At 42.3% G+C, this 20,349-nt stretch overlaps 1 protein-coding gene across 1 annotated transcript; it reads left to right on the top strand.

Annotated features, from left to right (window-relative positions):
• The first annotated feature begins 5,738 nt into the window (after positions 1-5,738).
• FDX1 (ferredoxin 1) lies at positions 5,739-19,334 on the top strand. The gene is made up of 4 exons (XM_081199389.1): positions 5,739-6,258; positions 13,941-14,065; positions 15,995-16,124; positions 18,006-19,334. Exons 1-4 carry the CDS (start codon positions 6,104-6,106, stop codon positions 18,124-18,126), a joined length of 531 nt encoding a protein of 176 aa, XP_081055515.1. The 5' UTR covers positions 5,739-6,103; the 3' UTR covers positions 18,127-19,334.
• The last annotated feature ends 1,015 nt before the right edge of the window (positions 19,335-20,349 follow it).

Here is a 20,349-nt window from a genome sequence, read left to right as displayed (position 1 = left end):
AACTTCATAGTGGTCTCGCTCAGCTTTTGTTCATTTCCATGCAACTGCCACAGAAGAATTTATTGGTCGGTTGTGTTTCACACTAACCATTATTTGGCATGGTATCGGAATGTCCCACAAGTGTCATAAAAGCCATTCCTAACATTTTATTTATATTCTCCTCTTCTGCAGTTGCACCCAGAGCCACATACATAACAAAGAGAAATACACAAGCTCAATAATGAAATACAAGAAAAGCCAGGAGCCCAAGTGTAACTGAAGCCAGAGACAATGACAATTAGAGCCAAACTATTCTAGTTTTGCCCCTAACCTTCCTGGAAGTACAAGGGCAATATTGAGAGCAAGGAGGAGAAAACTGGCAGCCAGTGTCACCTCCAAGACTGGATGCAAGGAATAAGGCAGGCAGGTGGGGGCTGGCTGAGGGCAGATTGACTTTGGCTTCATTCATCCTAATGGTCCAGCATCCACTGGTTGGACAGTCATTCCAAAGCCACAGCACAACCACTGAAAAGACCCAGGGTTATTTCCCAAACTTATTGCTGCATAAGCAGAATGGACCGCATGAATGAATTCTGAATTGAACTCCTACCCCTTCTCTTTCATGCTTGCACGCCCAGCCCCACATAACTGAACTAAGAGTACAGCCTCCAGTTAGCCTCAGGAGCCAGGCATATCCTCAAGGCATTCTAGGCCCAGGCTGTTTAGGGGTCCATTACTTATATACTGCCATCTGTATATGATGCCTTTAAAAGAACAGGTTACACCAAGGAGCTTATACAATCTAAAAAAAAAAACCAGAAACAAGATTAACTATGGATCCTTGTAAGCCGCTCCGACAGCTTTTGTGGGTAAAAAGTGTGGTAAAAATGCTGTAAGTAATATTTATGGTTACCTTATGCTTATTCTTGGGCCGTCCAAGCCATGTTGGCACCCAAGCCAGACCCCAAAATGGATGAGGGGAGATCTACATTGGGAATAAGGGGAGAATAAGGTTTGACATGTAGATCTGCTGCCCCAGTGGATCCTGCTGCCTGAAGTCGTTGCCTCACCTTGCTTCATGGGTGGATCAGGCCCGCCTGTGAGGAAGAGATCCTCTCCTGTTTGATGTGTAAATGGGACTACTGAATGGTGTTGTATCAAAGTAAAGGATTTTATTTTTACCTTACCTCAGTCCTGCAGTCTTGGCACTGCTAACTGGATGTGGGCAAACCAACTGAGGCCATATCTAGATTGCAGGAAGGTGTGGTTATGGCAGGGGAAGCCTGTAATGTTTATAATTGGCAGTGCACATATTAGAGTATATGATGCCAGACCTAGTTGATAAGAAATATAAGCTAGCTACTGAATGGGCTTTCCTTGTGCAAACAAACTTAACATGTGGCTAACTAAACACAACATGTTTATCAATGACAGATTAAATGAAACTCTTTATTTGAATTTGTATCAAGGATTTTTTATTGTAAATGCCCAAAGTCAACAAGAAAACCACAAAGACAAAGGACACACTCAGGTCGGCAGGTCGATCTTCATACAGAGCCAAAGCAAATATACAGGAAGTTTCAATCAAACCCTCTTTTCCTCTCAGAGCTAGTTTCCATAGTGGTTTAACCATCTATTTCTCTTCTCAGGGAACTCTGGGAATTGTAGCCTTGTGTAGGGAATAGGGTTCTGCTAACAGTTCTCAGCACCACCATTAACTAATTACAGCTCCCAGGATTCACTGTTTTGCGATATAATTTTAAATGTATAATGCAGATGAGGTCTGCCTACCTCAGATGCCAGGGATTAAATCTGGAACCTTTTCCATGTGAAGCACTCACTCTGTCACTGAGCTACTCCAACTCAAAAGCTTGCACAATATTTGAGACATTTTTGTTGGTCCAAATAAATGTATTGCCTTACCTAGGCTGAAATAAGTGCTAATGTAAAAATTATCATTTGTTCTTACACACATATCCCTGCTCAGAACCTGTATGTTCCAATTAGGGCTTGACAGAGAGCAGAGCAACCGCTAGTCTGGACATGGGTTTAATTTCCAAAGAAGGGTGTCAGTCAGTGCTTTCCTTCTAGAAAAAATGGTGCCTTGAGTACTGACAGAAAAAAAGCACTGATGTCAGCCATATATATGATTTAAGCGTCTTAGCTGCGATTTCGCTACTCTTACTTCAACATGAATTCCTTCTAATTCCTGGATCCAGCAAGTGTTAAAATCTAATGAAGGGTCACATTGTTGAATTAGCCTGGCAAGGGCCATGATGACCGCTAGGTATGGGTCATTAATGTATTTTTAATCTTTGTTGGAAGCTGCCCAGAGTGGCTGGGGAAACCCACCCAGATGGGCCGGGTACAAATAAATCATCATCATCATCAATGCTTGTTTTCTGGGGGGACGCAGGCGTACACATACCTCTAAACATTTTGTGAATCTATGTTTGACCTCATTGAGGAGCAGTATTTCAATATCAGTAGGGAAATGAGAGTATCCCTTAACATTTTTTTACAGAAAAAAATCACTGGCCATTGTTATAAGAAGTAGGAACATAAAATAGAGGTTTTCAAACTTTTTTTAGCTGAGCCACATTTTCAGAATAAAAATGTGCTTGCGCCACACTGATTTTTTTTATTGCTAAGAAACACATTGGAAAAGAAAATGAAACTCCTAGCAGCGCTTTATTTATAACATAGAGCACAACCCCTTTATAATATGATTGTGGGACATCCAGAAAGTATAAAACAATGCAGCTACATAAGAACATGAATCATTCCCAATGGAGTGAGCCAGTGTGGTGTAGTGGTTAAGAGCGGGAGTCTTGTAATCTGGGGAACCGGGTTCGTGTCTCTGCTCCTCCACATGCAGCTGCTGGGTGACCTTGGGCCAGTCACACTTCCTTGAAGTCTCTCAGCCCCACTCACCTCACAGAGTGTTTGTTGTGGGGGAGGAAGGGAAAGGAGAATGTTAGCCGCTTTGAGACTCCTTAAAGGGAGTGAAAGGCGGGATATCAAATCCAAACTCTTCTTCTTCTTCTTCAATATATATTGATTGTCCTTGAATCTTCACGCCACACTTGCCATCCTCTCCTGCCACACCAGTGTGTCCTTTGAGAATCACTGACATAAAAGCCTGCTCACTATCTGTTAGCATTTAAGTTGGTCCCAGTGAAGGCATTGCCCTGCTGTGATTTCCTCAGCTCACCAACAGACCAGCAATGGCTGCCTATGCTTCCTATGGTACTTAAAAGTGTAGGTTCATGTCAATTTTATTATAATTGTTTTATGGTCATGTTATGATTTCAAAAATTATTTAAAGGCTCCTTTGCTTATGCCACTTGTTTGCTAGCCTGCTGTAAGGGGCACCTCTCTCAATGTACACCAGGCGTACCAATTTCTAATACAACAAATGGTTGAAGGATTCCTATTGTACTGTACACAAAACAGTGTGCAGCCTCCCGCACCACATATTGTCCTTTCTTGGTTTGCTCTGCCCCCTCATGGCACAGGATCTTACTACATCTTGTGCTAATATTACCAGGTAATTGTGCAATGAATGTTAAACTCAGGCCTCATTTGCACTACATGTTTAAAGTAATGCTACACTACTTTAAATAGTCATGGCTTCCCTCAAGAATCCTGGGAACTGTAGTTTGCTAAGGGGACTGAGAGTTGTTAGGAGACCCCTATTCCCCACACACAACTATAGTTCTCAGAATGGTTTAACAACCACTCTTCCCAGGGAACTCTGGGAATCATAAGTCTGTGAGGGGAATAGAGGGATCCCCTAACAATGCACAATCCATTGCGCCATATTTATTTTTTACTGTTGAATATGAAGAAGGTGATCTAAACTACCTCTGTACTTCCCTCAGTCACGGTCATGGCTACAGTTATGGTTGTTGTTTTTTTATTTGATTGATTTGCACATCCTGTTGATTTTTTGCAGTTATATTCCGAATATTAATAAACATGTTTTTTTTTTAAAAAAACAGACAAACCTACAGTTCCCAGGATTCTTGAGGGGGAAGCAAAGATGGTTTAAAGTGGTGTGGCATTGCTTCAAATGTACAGAGCAGATGGAGCCAAAGAGAGCTTGGAGTTATGGTGAGTAATTAATTGAATATATGAGCTGAGCCAGAAGAATAAAAATCCATTAGGAGGCATCAGACCAGGATAGGCAACCTTTTTTCTTCTTCTGAGACCACAGATAGCCTTTGGGGTAATCTGTGGGACCTAGACTGCTTCATTGGGCAGGGTTGGAGCCATAGGTGGGTGGGGGTCACCACAAGCCAACTCTGCTACTCCATTGCTTCCATTTCCCCTTTTTGTCACTAGGGATGGGGGGAGAAATTCAATTCAGTTCACATTTACAGGAGAACACATCTTATTTGCAGTCTCTGAGACACAGCAATCCTAGGGTAAAGTCTGTATTTGTGAAAACAGCATACAAAAATGTGTTATATTAGGGGAAACTGCTTTGCAAAAATGTGTATGTTATGCAACATTGCATACAAACAAGGGTATGCTGGAAGAAATTAGTACTAAAAACAAGTTAAGAGCAAAAGAATTTAAAATGGTCTCAGGAGGTTGGCTGGAATTCTACAGAGGAGCACACGCTATTCACCACACACCTGTTCCAGCAAAGAGAACGCCTGTTTGCAGGCAGGCTACATTTTGGAGTCAGTGAATGCGTGTGTGTGTGTACACCAGCTAAGAAGAGGCAGAAATAAGTTGCATAATGTTTTGCTTGGCTTTTCACCAAATCCTTGCCTTCGTGCCACAGGGCTTGACACCAGTTGATTCAGTTTACCACTTGGGAAGCAGTCCAGGTGGAAGAAGAGTGGCAAGGAGGTGTTTGTTCTCTTTCAGTTACTTGGGGTAATTGGATAAAGAACTGTGAGGCTCAATGATGAAATTCAGGGTGTGCTCTGGCAGGCCTGGACTATCCAGTTACTTTACCCAGGAACCATTGTCTTGTGGTTTCAGTATTTAACAGTTAAGTACTGGAAGCTGCAAGATAGCTAAATTCCAACCATTTGCTTTGAAGTTAGGTTATATTTAGGTCAACAGAAACAGGAGGAACTTTCAGAACATAAACTTTCAGCTTATTGCATATTTCACTGTAATGGATGCAATATACACAACACAATTAAATAAATTACAGCAGGCTCCAGAACATAGGCCTGCCTCTGACTTCAGCGTTTTGGCACTGAATTTGCCATGCCACCACAATGAGCACTTCTCCTCATAATGCAACAAAAACTTCTGAATAACGTGCCTGGTGTTTCTGTTGCTCCAAGGATTCTTCTCACACTTCCACTCTCAGTGGCCAGCAGTGAACAGAGATTCTCAAAGCTCAAACTTATACAGTATTAAAAACACTCTCTTGCAACAATGTTGCTGCAAAATGAGACTAGTTGGCCTGGCAACTAAATCATTTGAACAGCACTTGACCTGAAGGAATGGGTGACAAAATTTGCAAAAGGACAAGGCAGGCAGGGTGAGATTTTGGTGTGCCGGAAATTGAGACTTAACATTTACACCCAATTTCTTATTGATAAGAAATACATTGGGAAACAAAAACCAAAAGCCAAAACCATATAGCGGTGCTTAAGTTATAACACAGAACACAACTACATATGGTCATGGGGGCAGCCAGAAGGCATAAAACATGCAGAACGGCCTTCAAGTGTCGGGTTTCAATCTTGCAAGCAAACTTGCAAGGCTTAGTATTTTTTTCGCGCTCCCCTGACACGAGCAGCAGGACGGCCTTGGCGGAGGCGGAGAATTGGGAAAGAAAGAGCCGCCCTTCAAAACCAAACTCTGTGAAGCTGAAGGCGCCTTTTGCGCAACTTGGGAGCGCTCCGCCTACGCTAAGGAAAGCGCCCGCCTTGCGGGGCGTCGTTCTAAGCCAGCAGCCGAGCGGCGCATACTAAACGCTTACGAGAATAGCCGCAGCTGGTGCCGGTTGCGTAAGGGGGAGGGCCCGGCCTTCGGACTTTAGTCGTCCTGAGGGAAAAGTGAAAGGAAGCCGCAGCTCCAGCCTCTTCCGCTGCTGCCGAGACTGACGGAGAGTCCCTTCCTCGATTGCCGCCGCTGCCGCCGCTGCGTGATGGCTGCTACCAGGACCACCGCTCTCCTCCGGGCTGCGGCCTCCTCCGGCTGCCGGCTTCTCTCGGCCTCCCGCGGGGTCAGAGGCGGCTGGGCTGCCGCTGCCAGCCTGGGCCCGTCGCGGCTGTTCCACGCCTCGGCCCGGGCGCCGCTCAGGTAAGCGGGAAGCCTGTGCTTGGCCGCCTTTCGCGGCGCGTTTCCTCGCGGCCTCTCTTCTGCTGCTGCCTCTCCCGCTCTTTTCCCCCCTCACGGAGTTTCTGAGAGGGTCGCTCGGCTTCAGCCTCTCGGTTCAAGAGCGGAGGGGAGGCTGCCTCTCGTGAGGGGGGCCTGGGAGTGGGGACTCTCTCACACACAGAGCCCCCTCTCTCTGTCTCTATAGGACAGCCTTTCTGAACCTGTGGGTCTCCAGATGTTGTTGGACTACAACTCCCATCACCCCTAGCTAGCAAGGCCAGAGCTCAGGGATGATGGGAGTATAGGCCACCATAAAACATCCATATCCCATATAACTGTTGACTATAATATCACTATACAGTCATACCTCATGTTACGTTTGCTTCAGGTTGTGTCCAGCGGCGACCCGAAAGTAATGGAACGGGTTACTTCCGGGTTTTGCCGCAGACGCATAAAATGACGTCACATGCATGCGTAGCAGTGGCGAATTGCGACCCACGCACGCGCAGATGCTGGTTGCGTTCTGTTCAGGTTGCAAACGGGCCTCCGGAACGGATCCCGTTTGCAACCAGAGGTACTACTGTATAAAGTTGGAAGGAACCCTGAGGATCATTTATTCTAGGCCAACACCCCGCAATGCAGAAATAGGCAGCTGTCCCCATTGAACCTGAAACCTTGGCATTATCAGCTGAGCTTTTCCAAGCGCAAAGTCTTGCACACTCTCTGTCTCTCATGCTCTCTCACCTCCCCCCCCCATTCTTAACACACACACTCTGCTTCTCTCACACACTGTCAATTTAATAATAATAATTTTATTATTTTTACTCTGACCATTTGTCTGGGTTGCCCCAGCCACTCTGGGGGGCTCCCAACAGAATATTTAAAGGTAAAGGGACCCCTGACCATTAGGTCCAGTCATGACCGACTCTGGGGTTGCGGCCCTCATCTCGCTTTATTGGCTGAGGGAGCCGGCGTACAGCTTCCAGGTCATGTGGCCAGCATGACTAAGCCGCTTCTCGCGAGCCAGAGCAGCGCATGAAAACGCCATTTACCTTCCCACCAGAGCGGTACCTATCTACTTGCACTTTGACATGCTTTCGAACTGCTAGGTTGGCAGGAGCAGGGACCAAGCAACAGGAGCTCACCCCGTCGCGGGGATTCAAACCACCTACCTTCTGATTAGCAAGTCCTAGGCTCTGTGGTTTAACCCACAGTGCCACCCGCGTCCCTTCTATTACAGGTACAAACACTCAAATCTGGATGACTGTTTGGACAGGGTACATAGTCAGTGAGATCAAATCACTGTGTATGGGATTTCTTCAATAAGACACAGTTGTGACGTTTAAGGCAACTTTAGCAAATTATATAGGCTTATATAGAGTCGATCCCTTGCCTTAGCTTTACACAAGCATAGAAATTAAGTCAATTTCTCAGAGGAATAGCATGCTTTCATTGTGAACTGGATGCCTGATTCAGCAAGAAGTTCAGGGTCCCTACTTCCTATCAAACCAGCTCAAGGCTGAGCTTTTCCTGCACAAACATCCTTGACGCATTCTTGATATACGTAAGCAAGTATCTTACTTTCACGCACTCTTTTACAGTTTTTACATCTCTTCACATGTAGGCTATCTCTCACTGCCCTTCAAGCCTAAACTGGTACATACAGTGCAGTCTAGAGGACACATTTGGGAGAGGCAAATCCCTTCTTTAACCACCATTTGGTGATGGAAGATAGGCTGGCATAATCTTCTACAAGAAATCTGACTATAATCAACCCCTTGTGTAATATATTTACAGTTGACCAAGACACTTGTCTGAACTTAAGATTCTATGCAGGACAAGGACAGTTGCACACTGTACCTGGGATGGTGTTGGCTTAAGGTAAATGGTATGTCATAGTGCTGCTTCTCCAGGCATGTTAAAATTTTTGCATGTCCTTTTGAAGGGTGGTCTTCACTCCTGCTTTGCTGCCTGCTTCCTTTCCAAACCATATTACAATTTTGGCACAGTGAGCAGGGTTTACAGAAGAAGATGCTTTTGAAAGAGAGACTCCAGAGATGGTGAAAGGTGAGGCTAGAAAGAGATTCTCCAACATGATAGGCTTGTGAGCTATGACAGTGCCCTATCACATGTCCCTTGTCATGTTATGCTACTGCTTGCTCCTCAGGTCTTGTAGGTTAGAGACAAAAGTGCAAGAGATGCTGTTGTGTATGTACAGTACAATATGTGCTGTAGTGTGTACTAGAGTAGTATTTCCCCTAACATGGATTTGACTTGTGGCACCACAGTTTTGCTTTTATACATCTTTGAATTGCAGAAGCGACTTATTCATGCTGGCCACATGACTTGGAAGCTGTACATCGGCTCTCTCGGCCAATAAAGTGAGTTGAGCGCCACAACCCCAGAGTTGGCCACGACTGGACCTAATGGTCAGGGGTCCCTTTACCTTTACAATCACATATTATGTGTGTGTGGGGGGGTTGATTCCAAAGGTTCTGTGTATACGCAAAAAAATATATACCCAGACCCTTGAAACCACCCCCGTTTGAGCATCTCTGGGCTTCCAGAGCCAAATGCTGTCACAGTATCTCATGGAGCTGTCCAAGTTCCTGCTTGATCTCATGGAAGCATCCCATGGAACCATATTTGTTACCTGAGGCACAAGTAGCCTCAGTGGCTAGGAGTTATTTTTGTCAGTTTTGACTGGTATGCTAGCTGTTGCAAAACAGAGACAGTCATCACTATGGTCCATGCATTGGTAACTGCAAGACTGGATTACTGCAATGCATTCTATGTGAGGCTGCCCCTGGATTTGATCCAGTAGCTTTAGCTAGTGCAAAATGTTGCAACTAGACTGGCGGTGGGAACAAACTACAGTATCCTCAGCACATGACACTAGTGTTAAAAGACCTGCACTGGCTTCCCATCTGCTACTGGGCCAGGTTCCGATTTCTTGTGCTAATGTATAAAGCCCTGAGCAACATAGACCCAGGATACCTTAAGGACTACCTAATCCTATGTGTCCCAGGTTGATTACTGAGATCATATATGGGAGCACAAAAGCACAACTCAGGTCAATGAGGACTCGTGCCTTCAGTGTAGTGGACTTAACACTATGGACTCACTCCCATTAGAAGTCAGGCAGGCACTGTCCCTGCCAAGTATAGACATCAGGAGAAAATGATTTTATTTCGGGGGGGCTTTGTACTTTGATTTATGTGCTGATGTTTTATTCTTCAGTGTTTTCATTTATGTTTTAAATTTTGCATATTTTTTATTTTTGATAAGCTACTTTGAGACCCAGATGAGGTGAAAAGCAGGGTATACTTTTTAAAAATGAATAAATGTTCAGATAAACATAGGATATTCCTATAACAGTTGTCTACTTCTTTTAGGGAGTACGGAGGGGGACAATGCATGAATTTCAAGTCAGCTCTGATCTTGCTGTAGATAGAATTCCACATACGAAGCAAAAAGACCTTGGTGTGTTTGTGTGTAGAAATTCATCATCTTTAAACACTGTTGTTTTAAGCTTTGTAAAAATTGTGACGTTAACTAACCATAAAATTAGCACATACTTGACTGAATTTTGCAGATAAACAAGGTCACTCTTTCATTCTTGATTATGTCTCATGCCATGCATCCTTGTTCCTGAGAACAGCTTGTGACTGTCTTCTGAAGTGGGGAGAGAGAATGGGGATATTTGACAAGAATTGAAAATGGCATCATAATATTGAATGTGGCATCATAATAAATCATGCCACACAATGCTGAATAATTTTATCGGGGATACCACCATGCTTAATTTAAAATAACCTTTTGTCCTTTTAGTACAAAATAGAATTTTGTACCTGACCTATTTGGTGATAGTAGGTCAGGTCAGAAATCTTAAGTAAAATTAAGAGGCCAGTCACTTGAACTCTAAAAGCAAAATTATCTTTATAATTTTACTGAGCTTACACCATCCTTGTTAGGATGTTTGGAGGAGTTCATTTCCTTATGTTTTTCTTTTGTCTTGTTTTACTAAAGTGTTTTTGTGCTAATGCAAACTTTGAGGTTCCCCCAAGGTTCTGGATGGTGCTCTTTCAGCAAAAGAAGGATCAGCATTCCAAAAAAAGGGTTTACTGCTTTATGGGATCAGTCCTTGAATTTGCTTGCCTTAGTCATCCCTCCCCATTCCTTTTCTCTCTCATATTGTGTCTTCGATATTATTTCCTTGAACACAGGTGCTTTGATTCTCCCTCTATGTGAGACAGCAAACAAGCATACAAACATTTAAATCTTTGGAGTGTGGAAAGATGTTCACTTTGATGCACAACCTTGTATCACTTCTAAGAATTCACATGAGGGAAACTACAGTATATACATTTTTGGAGTGAGGAAAAAGCTTTAGTCTAGGAATAAACAGTATTAAAGACCATACAGGAGAGAAGCCATATGCATGCTTGGATTGTGGCAATGAGCTTCTATGATAAATCAGTCCTTAAAGAAATCAGAGAACTCTCTCAACAGGTAAACCCTAAATGATTGGAACATGGAAAGCTCAATTTCCCCCAAAGGAAGAAAGCTCTATACCTACTGAAAAACACAATCTTTTCTGTGAAATCCTGATCCACATTGAATAATCCATAGAGAAAAGAATCCTGTGAATTACAGAAATACCGGTACTTGACCTGTGAGGGAAAGCTTCAGGCAATGCACAGAACTAAATCTCCCTGTTAAGCAACTCACAATGATCAGAGCTGAGCTCTTTCTGACCTATCACCTATTCCTAGCCAACAGAAAACATACACATAGCAAAAACTGCGAATTTTCAGACTGTGACAAAAGAAAAGTGTGGTTGCTTGTGACAAATAAGACTCCTTCCAGCAGCCAAACAAGTCCCCATAACAAACGAGTAGATCTCATGCTTACAGCTACTCCTACAGAGGCTGAAAGCATTGCAAGCAAGTGATCTGATAGAAACTGTTTCTTGTAAGTGTTTGAACTAAGTTCCATGTTCTGAAGACCTTTTCTGCATGCCACCTGAGAAGGAGGTCTGGAGGGTGGTGACAAGAGAGCAGACCTTTTATATAATAGCTCACCATCCATCAAATGCTCTCCTTAGGGAGGGCTACATGGCACCAACATCATCTCAACCTATTTTTTATTAATATTTTTCTGTGGTATCTTTATTCTGTTATATTGCTAGGCATTCTTCTCACTTTTCTAACTGGGAAGAAGCTCTAGGTCAATGTTAGAAACTGAGATATGAAAGCTAGTAGCTAAATGGCAGCTTAAACCTAGGTTATGAGCACTGCAACAGAATGTCTAGGTGTGCTTTTTTATAACAATACAAAGCTGAAAATGAATTAACGGCAGCTAAAATCTTATATTCATTTTTCGCATGGTCTAGTCCACATTTGAAGACTGCAAAGCCATACTTCCCCTGCCCACCCCCTAATAGTCTTATGAGGGTCCCTTCTCCAGTCCTCAGAGAATGGCTAGAAGTGGGGAGGCAGAAAAAGGTCCTTTCATTCCAGCAGCAGCAGTTTTAATCTGAAATCTTAGGCACAGTACTTCTCCCAGAGCTCAGAAACTGCTTGTATTAATGAAATTCCCTGTCACAAAATGCGCCTAGAACTATGGGAGTTTCGAAGGCTGCTCCAGGTGTGCTGTGCTCTCAGTTTTGTGCTGATTTGCTTCTCTAAGATTTCTTTTCCTTTTCCACTCTGTTTTAAAAGCAAATTGTGATATTATGATGGCACTGTTTTGATTGCATTTTATTGTTTGATTATAATGTTTGTTATATTTTTAATCTCTAAAACCAGCTAGAGAACTTTGGTTATAATTCAGTTTATCAACCGTATACCAAAGATAAAAAGCTACAAAGCACAGTTTCACTTACATCCATGGTGTTAACTACTGTTAATTTAATGGCTTCCAATCAAACAAAAGTTCTGGAAACCAACTTTTAAACCACTTTTGTATTATTTTTTGTTTGGAAGCTCTTAACATAGCTTCTTTGTTTGGACATCACCAGGAAGCAGTGGGTATCTTTGAAGGTGACCCGGAAACTACAACTAATCCAGAATGCCGCAGCTAGACTGGTGACTGGGAGCGGCCGCTGAGACCAGATAACACTGGTCTTGAAAGACCTACATTGGCTCCCAGTACATTTCCAAGCACTATTTGAAGTGTTGGTACTGACCTTTAAAGCCCTAAACAGCCTTGGTCCAGTATACCTGAAGGAGCGTCTCCACCCCCATTGTTCTGCCCCGACACTGAGGTCCAGTGCCGAGGGCCATCTGGCGGTTCCCTCGCTGTGAGAAGCCAAGTTACAGGGAACCAGGCAGAGGGCCTTCTCAGTAGTGGCACCCGCCCTGTGGAACACCCTCCCTCCATATGTCAGAGAGGAAAACTACCAGACTCTTAGAAGACATCTGAAGGCAGCCCTGTTTAGGGAAGCTTTTAATGTTTAACAGACTATTGGATTTTAATATTTTGTTGGAAGCCGCCCAGAGTGGCTGGGGAAACCCAGCCAGATGGGTGGGGTGTGTGTGTGTGTGTATGTATGAATGAATGAATGTATAAATAAATAAATAAATAAAATTATTTCTGCAGCTTTCTTGCTTTTTTTTGCTGCTCATGTACAGTGGCAGTATGCAGGTAGCTGGAGCTCATCTATACCTTGGCTTATTAAGCAGAGAACATGCTCCACTTTCAAGGGATCACAATAAGAGGTTGCATTCAATAATTCTGATAGCAATGACTACTAAAGAAACTGAGCAATTACAATAAAAGTCTCAACTTGAGAGAACTAAAAATGTTTTTGGATATGTTTAAGTACACTAAATATATTTATAGCTACATTAAAGGATTGCAGTAAAAGATCTATATTTATCAAAAGTGTTCTAACCTTCAACCAATTTTCTCCTCAAAGTAGTCCACAAATATTCACAGTTTCTTGTTGGTTTGCTTAACTAATATCCTTGAGGAAACCGGTGCGGCTGCATTTACAGATAAGATGAGAGTTAAGAAGGGGATGTATAGAAGTGGAAGAAAGAGGAAATCACAAGGGAGGAGTATACATGAGTAGGCAACAGTTGCAAGGTGAAGGTGAGACTGGCTAAAGCTCAACATCAGCTCATGCTTGCAAGAGGGGTTAAAAATAATTTTAGAAGGTTTCTTTGGCTATGTCCGAAGTAAGAGGAAGAACAAGGAAGTGCTAGGTCCTCTGCATTGAGAAGACGTAGAAATGCTCTTGGGTGACAGAGAGAAGGCAGAACTACTCAACACCTGCTCTGCCTCTGTCTTCACACACAAGGAAAACAATGCTCAACCTGGTGATTAGAGAATAAATGATGTAAGGAGGGAGCTGCAGCCAGTGGCTTCAAGTTACAAGAAAGGAGATTCTGACTAAACATCAGGAAAAACTTTCTGATATCAAGAGTTGTTTGGCAGAGGAACAATTTCCCTTGGGAGGTTGCGGACTCTTCTTCCTTGGAGGTTTTTAAGCAGAGGTTATGGATGCTTTAGCTGAGATTCCTGCATTGCAGGGGCTTGTTCTTGATTATCCTTGGGGTCTCTTCCAACTCTACAATTCTATGATTCTGTGATCCTTTTGAATCCTTCACACTACTATAGGTAAAGGCTGCTAAAGATCGTTGTTGGTTTTTTTCCAGCTCAGAAGATAAAGTTACTGTGCACTTTATAAATCGTGATGGCGATAAGCTAACAGCCCAAGGGAAGGTTGGAGACTCTCTTCTAGATGTTGTGATTGATAACAACCTAGATATAGATGGATTTGGTAAGTACTTCCCTGTAACTAGAGAATACGAGTTCATAGGGAAAGGAAATATTGGTTTACTTTGTTTGACTAGTTGGATCTAGTCTTGGATGCTTTCTTCTAGGTCCTACTGATTTGCATGGGAGAGATGAGTTTTTACTAGAGAGCTCCAAAGCCAGTGAATTTTAACCAAAATAGTGCATTCTGAAACAGGCATGAGTTTCATTTGACATTGTTCTCTGAGTAAATGGTAGCTTTCCCTGAAGAAACTGTCTTTTCCCAAAAATTCAGTTGGTTTAATTTTATTCTACAGTACAGTGCATTTTGCAAGAGATTTCCAAATTTAATGGGTTGCCTCATGACTATAAGGTAACTGTATTTCATTATTCAGGATATGTTTCCAATTGCTCTGGTTGAAATAATGCAAGTTGAATGTGCATAAGATCCATAGCTATCAACTTTTCCCTTTTCTTGCGAGGAATCCTATTCAGAATAAGGGAATTTCCCTTAAAAAAGGGAAACGTTGACAGCTATGGTAAGATACACCCATACTATACTGTTTGACATGCCAATATATGACATTTTCAGTTATCTAACTAACAAGGAGAAACAAGCAAAACAACTAATATCTAGAAAGTTTGGAAAAAGTTAGTTTTCCTGTTGGAAATTCTCACTGACTATTGTAAATGGTTACCAGTTAGTGTTTAAATGCCTACAAATGATTTTTCTGATTTTTTAAAAATATTTTTGAAAATTGTGTCTTTAATTTTGTCACTAGGGGGCATTGCAGATTTAGATAGCTTACTGCTCCTGAAAGACTTACACATATTTGCCTGCTTCATGCAGATCTGCCCTCCTTTAGCACAATGCTCTGTTGCTCTTAAGATGGTGTTTACAACCACATTTTTATATTTAATTATTTTGGCTTTATTTCTGTTGCCAATTATTACCTGGCGCATATGTCACAGAAACTATCCTAATATTTGTTTATTAATACTTGTTGCTGTTCATGTTTCCTAAAATATCTTTAACAAGGAGAAAGAAATTCAGGATTCTGCAACCCCTCTGTGGTTGATGAACTATTTCTATGTTAGAAGTTTAAGGAACACCTTATGTTCATTTTAAACAAAACAATTCCTTCTAATTGCAAACTCAGCTGGTAATATAATTGTAGCCAAAACAGGACCACTATGAAACACCCCACACAAACACACACCCCCCACAATGAGAACAGAGTGGTTAGCGGCTAACAGAATGCAAATTGTCTTGGGTGGGACAAGAGGGAGGGAGGCACTCCAAGCTGTAACATTTTCATTCGGTCCCACTATTGCCCTCAAATTGAATAGTAAATATATACCCAGTTTCTTTAAGATATGATGATATGATACCAAAGGGCAGGGGGAAATACAGCAGTGAAGACTGCAAAGGAAATAGGCCTGCCTTACATTCTGTCTTTGCTTCTGAAAGTTGGCCAAAGGTTCTCCAATTCCTTTCATCTTAGCTTCAGTATTATCTTATGCACAGTTCGTTAAGTCTGCTGAAACTAGTATAAGAACTAGTTTTCAGTGTTTTCATATTTTCCTAAAATTTTATATGTAATGAATGCTGTTTAACTGTCCAGTCTTAATTTTTTTTTTACAAACATTCCTATAAAAATAAATGTAAGTTTAGGATTCAACATTTAAACAACACCTGGCGTGATAAAATATTGCTACTGAGATACTTTTAGATAATGGGGAAAGTTTTCAGATAATTTAACATGGCATACGTGTTTAGTGTTTGTTAAATATTAGTAAAATTGGCTAAATCAATTTAAATCATTTTTTAAAACTTCCAGAACATTTTCCAGTTTAAGTGTTCTGGGAAAGTCATCTTACCGACAGTAGAATTTAATGCAGAAGTCTTAATTGTCTGCCTACTAGTCTGCCTAATTGTTACCTTTGTCTTTAGGTGCATGTGAAGGAACACTTGCCTGCTCCACTTGCCACTTAATCTTTGAAGACAATATATTTAAAAACCTAGATGCAATCACTGATGAGGAAATGGATATGCTGGACCTTGCCTATGGATTGACAGACAGGTAAGGTGAAACCATCTTAAAATCTACCAAATGATCTTATAGTATCACTCCAGAACTGACATACCGAGTAGGTCATACTAAGTAAATGAACCCTGCAAACAGTGGCTTATCATAGCTTCTATTTATTGGAAACAAGACAATTTCAAACTATGGATTATGAAGCTGGCTTGTTTCAACAAACCTTAGTTGATACATTTTAGGACTAAACAGTAGTTAATAAAAAATGGAAGCAAAACTTTCTGATGTACTCACTTCCGTGCCAGGGAAGGAAAGAAATGCATGGCTAGAAAGCTTCCTATGACACATTCCCTTTGTGATGGTTAATCATGATACCCCAAAGTAAAAGCAGCCATGCATCCTCTGGGTTACTCTTTACTTTATCAATCTATGATGCAGGCTCCTGCCTGTAAGATCGGCTCTGGCTCTAAAGCTTCTTTGACTTCTTCTAAAATGTGGAATCAACTACAGTGGTACCCCGCAAGACGAACGCCTCGCGAGACGAAAAACTCGCAAAACGAAAGGTTTTTTCGTTTTCGAGTTGCCTCGCAAGACGAATTTCCCTATGGGCTTGCTTCGCAAAACGAAGCTTGCCCCGGGGACAGCGGGTCTTCTCTTTTGAAGCAAGGGGCGGCGGGGAGAAGCGATCTTCTCCCCGCAGCCCCAGGTCCGGGGACAGCGGCAAGCGCTTCCCGCTGCCCCCGGACCTCTTTTGAAGCAAGGGGCTGCGGGGAGATCGCTTCTCCCGGTGCTCCGAAGCGGGGCGGGGGTGGTGGGAACACCTTCCCCCACCGCCCGGCTTCGGAACGGTGCTCTGAAGCGGGGCGGGGGGGGTGGGAACACCTTCCCCCACCGCCCGGCTTCGGAACGGTGCTCCGAAGCGGGGCGGGGGGGGGGTGGGAACACCTTCTGAAGGCTGGCGGGGGTCAAAAGTCTTTGTCCCCCCTGCCTGCCTTCCCAGGGGCTTTTAAATCGCCCTGGACAGCGGAGAAGTCCTCCGCTGTCCCGGGGCGATTTTAAAATGCCGCCCGCCAGCATTTTAAGATTGCCCGGACAGCGGAGAAGTCCTCCGCTGTCCCGGGGTTTTTTAAAATGCTGGGGGTGGGAAGAAAAGCCCTTATCCCCCCCCCCCTGTCTGTCCCCGGACCTCTTCTGAAGGCGGTTTCCCTAGGAACGCATTAATTGATTTTCAATGCATTCCTATGGGAAACCGTGCATCGCAAGACGAAAAACTCGCAAGACGAAGAGACTTGCGGAACGAATTAATTTCGTCTTGTGAGGCACCACTGTATTCAAAACAATGAATGAGCCCAAAGCAAATCCATACTCTTGAGTTTTCTTTACATTTTTGAATGCAGGTTTTCACTATCAGCAAAAACATTTTCCCTGTCAGTTTCTCTTAGTGTGACTTGACAAGCAGACATTTTTGGCAGATAGTCTTCTCCTGTGGTGTTCCATACCTATTAATTTGGTAAACAAACAAACCCAGAAGCTCAGTAATTGATGCAGTCTTAGACGAACAGTTTGGGAATGGAAATGTTCCCCCAGCCTTAGGTGTAAAATGTTAGTAATGGTGGCCTACCGTACAGGGTTGTTATAAGAATTACAACAAGCAAATGTATGTGAATTTAAGCCTTTTCTTCCTTGATTTCTGTCCTTGTACATATCATATTTAATGGGTTTTATCCAGTGCTAATCCTACTTGGAGGAGACCCATTGAAAACAATGGACATAATTAATTTGGGTCCATCAATTTCAACAGGAGTACTCAGAGTAAAACTTTGTTGGATACAACCCATTGAATTTACCTCCTCCCCTCCCCCAAATATTGCCACATCCATGCATTTATACAAGTTTATGTAAATGCTCTTTTCTCCTTTGTAGATCTCGACTGGGTTGTCAGATTTGCTTGAAGAAGTCTATGAACAATATGACTGTTCGAGTGCCTGATGCTGTGGCTGATGCCCGCCAGTCCATGGATATGAGCAATAACTCTTTAAAATAAGGCCTTCAGGGTATTTTTGGGGACATAAAATATTTTTATAACTTATTTCTAAATGTTTTAATGGAATGAGAAAATACACACAAATATGCATTTTTTGATTATAAAGATTAGATTGTAAAGATTAACTTTATTTGTTAACCTTAGAGTTTTTGAATCTAAAATTAGAGACCGCTTAGAAAGACTATGTTAGACACACAGGCTACAGTCCAATACTCACTAATCTAGGAGCAAGTTCCATTTAATTCAGTGTGACCTCTACACAGTGTAACTGCTACACAAACATGCAGAGGATTTCACCAACTGTGCCGTATTGTTCCTAGAGGAATGCTTCCTTTTTATTAGCATTTACTGCTAATAATTCTCCCTCCTTGTGGGGGAGAATTCCATAAATGGGTGTCGCTAATGAGAAGTCCCTCATCCCCAGTTGTCTTCTGACTGCGGGATCACCCAAATGAGGGCTTTGGCATACGGGCAGGCATTCCTTCCGGATTTCTGGCCCCGTAATCTGTTTATGATTTCTTCTAGAATAGCATATTACATGAAATAACACATCTTATGAGAACACATTTACCAAGGTAATTTCCAGTATGCACCAGGGCATAAAAGAACGAATCAAGAAATGAAATAAGCCAAGGGAGATGATAATAATTGCTGTCTTCCTCCACTGGTCCATGAGGACTGTACAGTTGCATAATGAAAAAGAGCCACATTTATCCTGCACTGCCTCTTTTGTCCCTTTTAAGACATCTTGTACTCCAGTGGCACAGAATAAATGCATAAACAATACAACTTAAAATGCTCTAGAGTTGGTGTTTTTGTTGCAGAGAAGATTTTCATGCACACGTTGGTTTTTCCAACATGAGCCACAATGGTTTACACAGAAACATTATACTCTGCATTCTGTAGGATGAAATCTTTTATCCTAAAGCAACTTGCCACAATATCAAATAAATGTGATTGTGAAGTGGCAAACACAGTAAGCTTTAGGTTGGTAAAGAGCATTTCTGTGGTGGCATTTCAATGCAAAGTTTACCTGTGCTTCCTTTGAAAAGAAAATGTTTCTTGAATTAATCCTAGGTAGCTAGGCAGAAAGAGACCAATGTTTCTTTCCAGTCCTGTAATTCTCCTGTAAATGTTGTTGATGGACTACTCGGAGATGTATGTATTTCTCAGTTTTAATAATCTGAAAATAAATTCTTTTTCTGTTATTGCTTTTGTAATTAGGAAGTGTCTTTCATTTTTAGGTTTAATTAGCAAATGTGTTAAGCAGTGAAAGCGGAGCCAAATTTCTTGGAGAATAACAGTGCAGTCCTATGCATCTCTACTGAGAAGTAAGCCCCAGTTGGAAATTCACAGTTGCACATAATTTTGGCCTGAAATTCCAATTTCAAAATTAATTTGATCCTCAGAGCCTGAAGCATATTAATATACACTTGCTTTATTTGTTACCTAAATCCTACACACTTCTGGTGTATTTTGCCTGTGATAACATAGTCTCGTTTAATGTTGTCTGGGTGTAGGAGTTGATAAGCCCACATCTAAAGCTATGTAAACCTAATGGAGGGACAACTCCATCCCTTACTGTTGACCATGTGGGTTCTGTCCTAAGAGAAATTTAAGCATGTCTAAAATAGTATGTGCACTGTTACTATATTACAAGGCTGGAAAAGCATTTGATTTCCACAGTACCACTGCATGCTTGAATATCTGTATTCTTCCCCATCCACCCCGAAACAGGTGATATTGTCTATTTGAAGTGGGATGTCTGCAGGCCTAAGTGGGCAGGGAGCTGGTCTCTGCCTCTATTATTACAGGAACATAGTGGTGGGTTTGAATGCTACCCACCAACCTGGCTTGGGCAGGGTGTTTACACATGCAACTCTTGTGCTGTTGGGGAGTTCGTTCTGAGTCCATAGGGTTGCTTTGTTGGAATAGAATGAACGGTTTGCTAACATATGAAAGTCGGACTCCATTCAGCATTCGATAGCCTGATTCACACATAAACCATGGTTTATTGGATCGTCCAAACCTGACCTAGCAGCTTAACGACAAACAAACCATGCTCATAAGTTATACAGTCTCCGGCTAAATGTGGCTTGCATTTCTGTGTATCATATTTCTAAAATGATTACTAATGGACACAAAGTAGTCCCTTGAACTTGAAAATTGATTGATGGCACTAAGGTATTTCCAAAAATAGTGCTTTTATCTGTAATGTTTTGT

Source organism: Podarcis bocagei (assembly GCF_964188305.1).
Source record: "Podarcis bocagei genome assembly, chromosome: 6".
NCBI lineage: Eukaryota > Metazoa > Chordata > Lepidosauria > Squamata > Lacertidae > Podarcis > Podarcis bocagei.
Note: the sequence above shows the minus strand (reverse complement) of the source record. Positions and strands in the feature narration are given on the sequence as shown.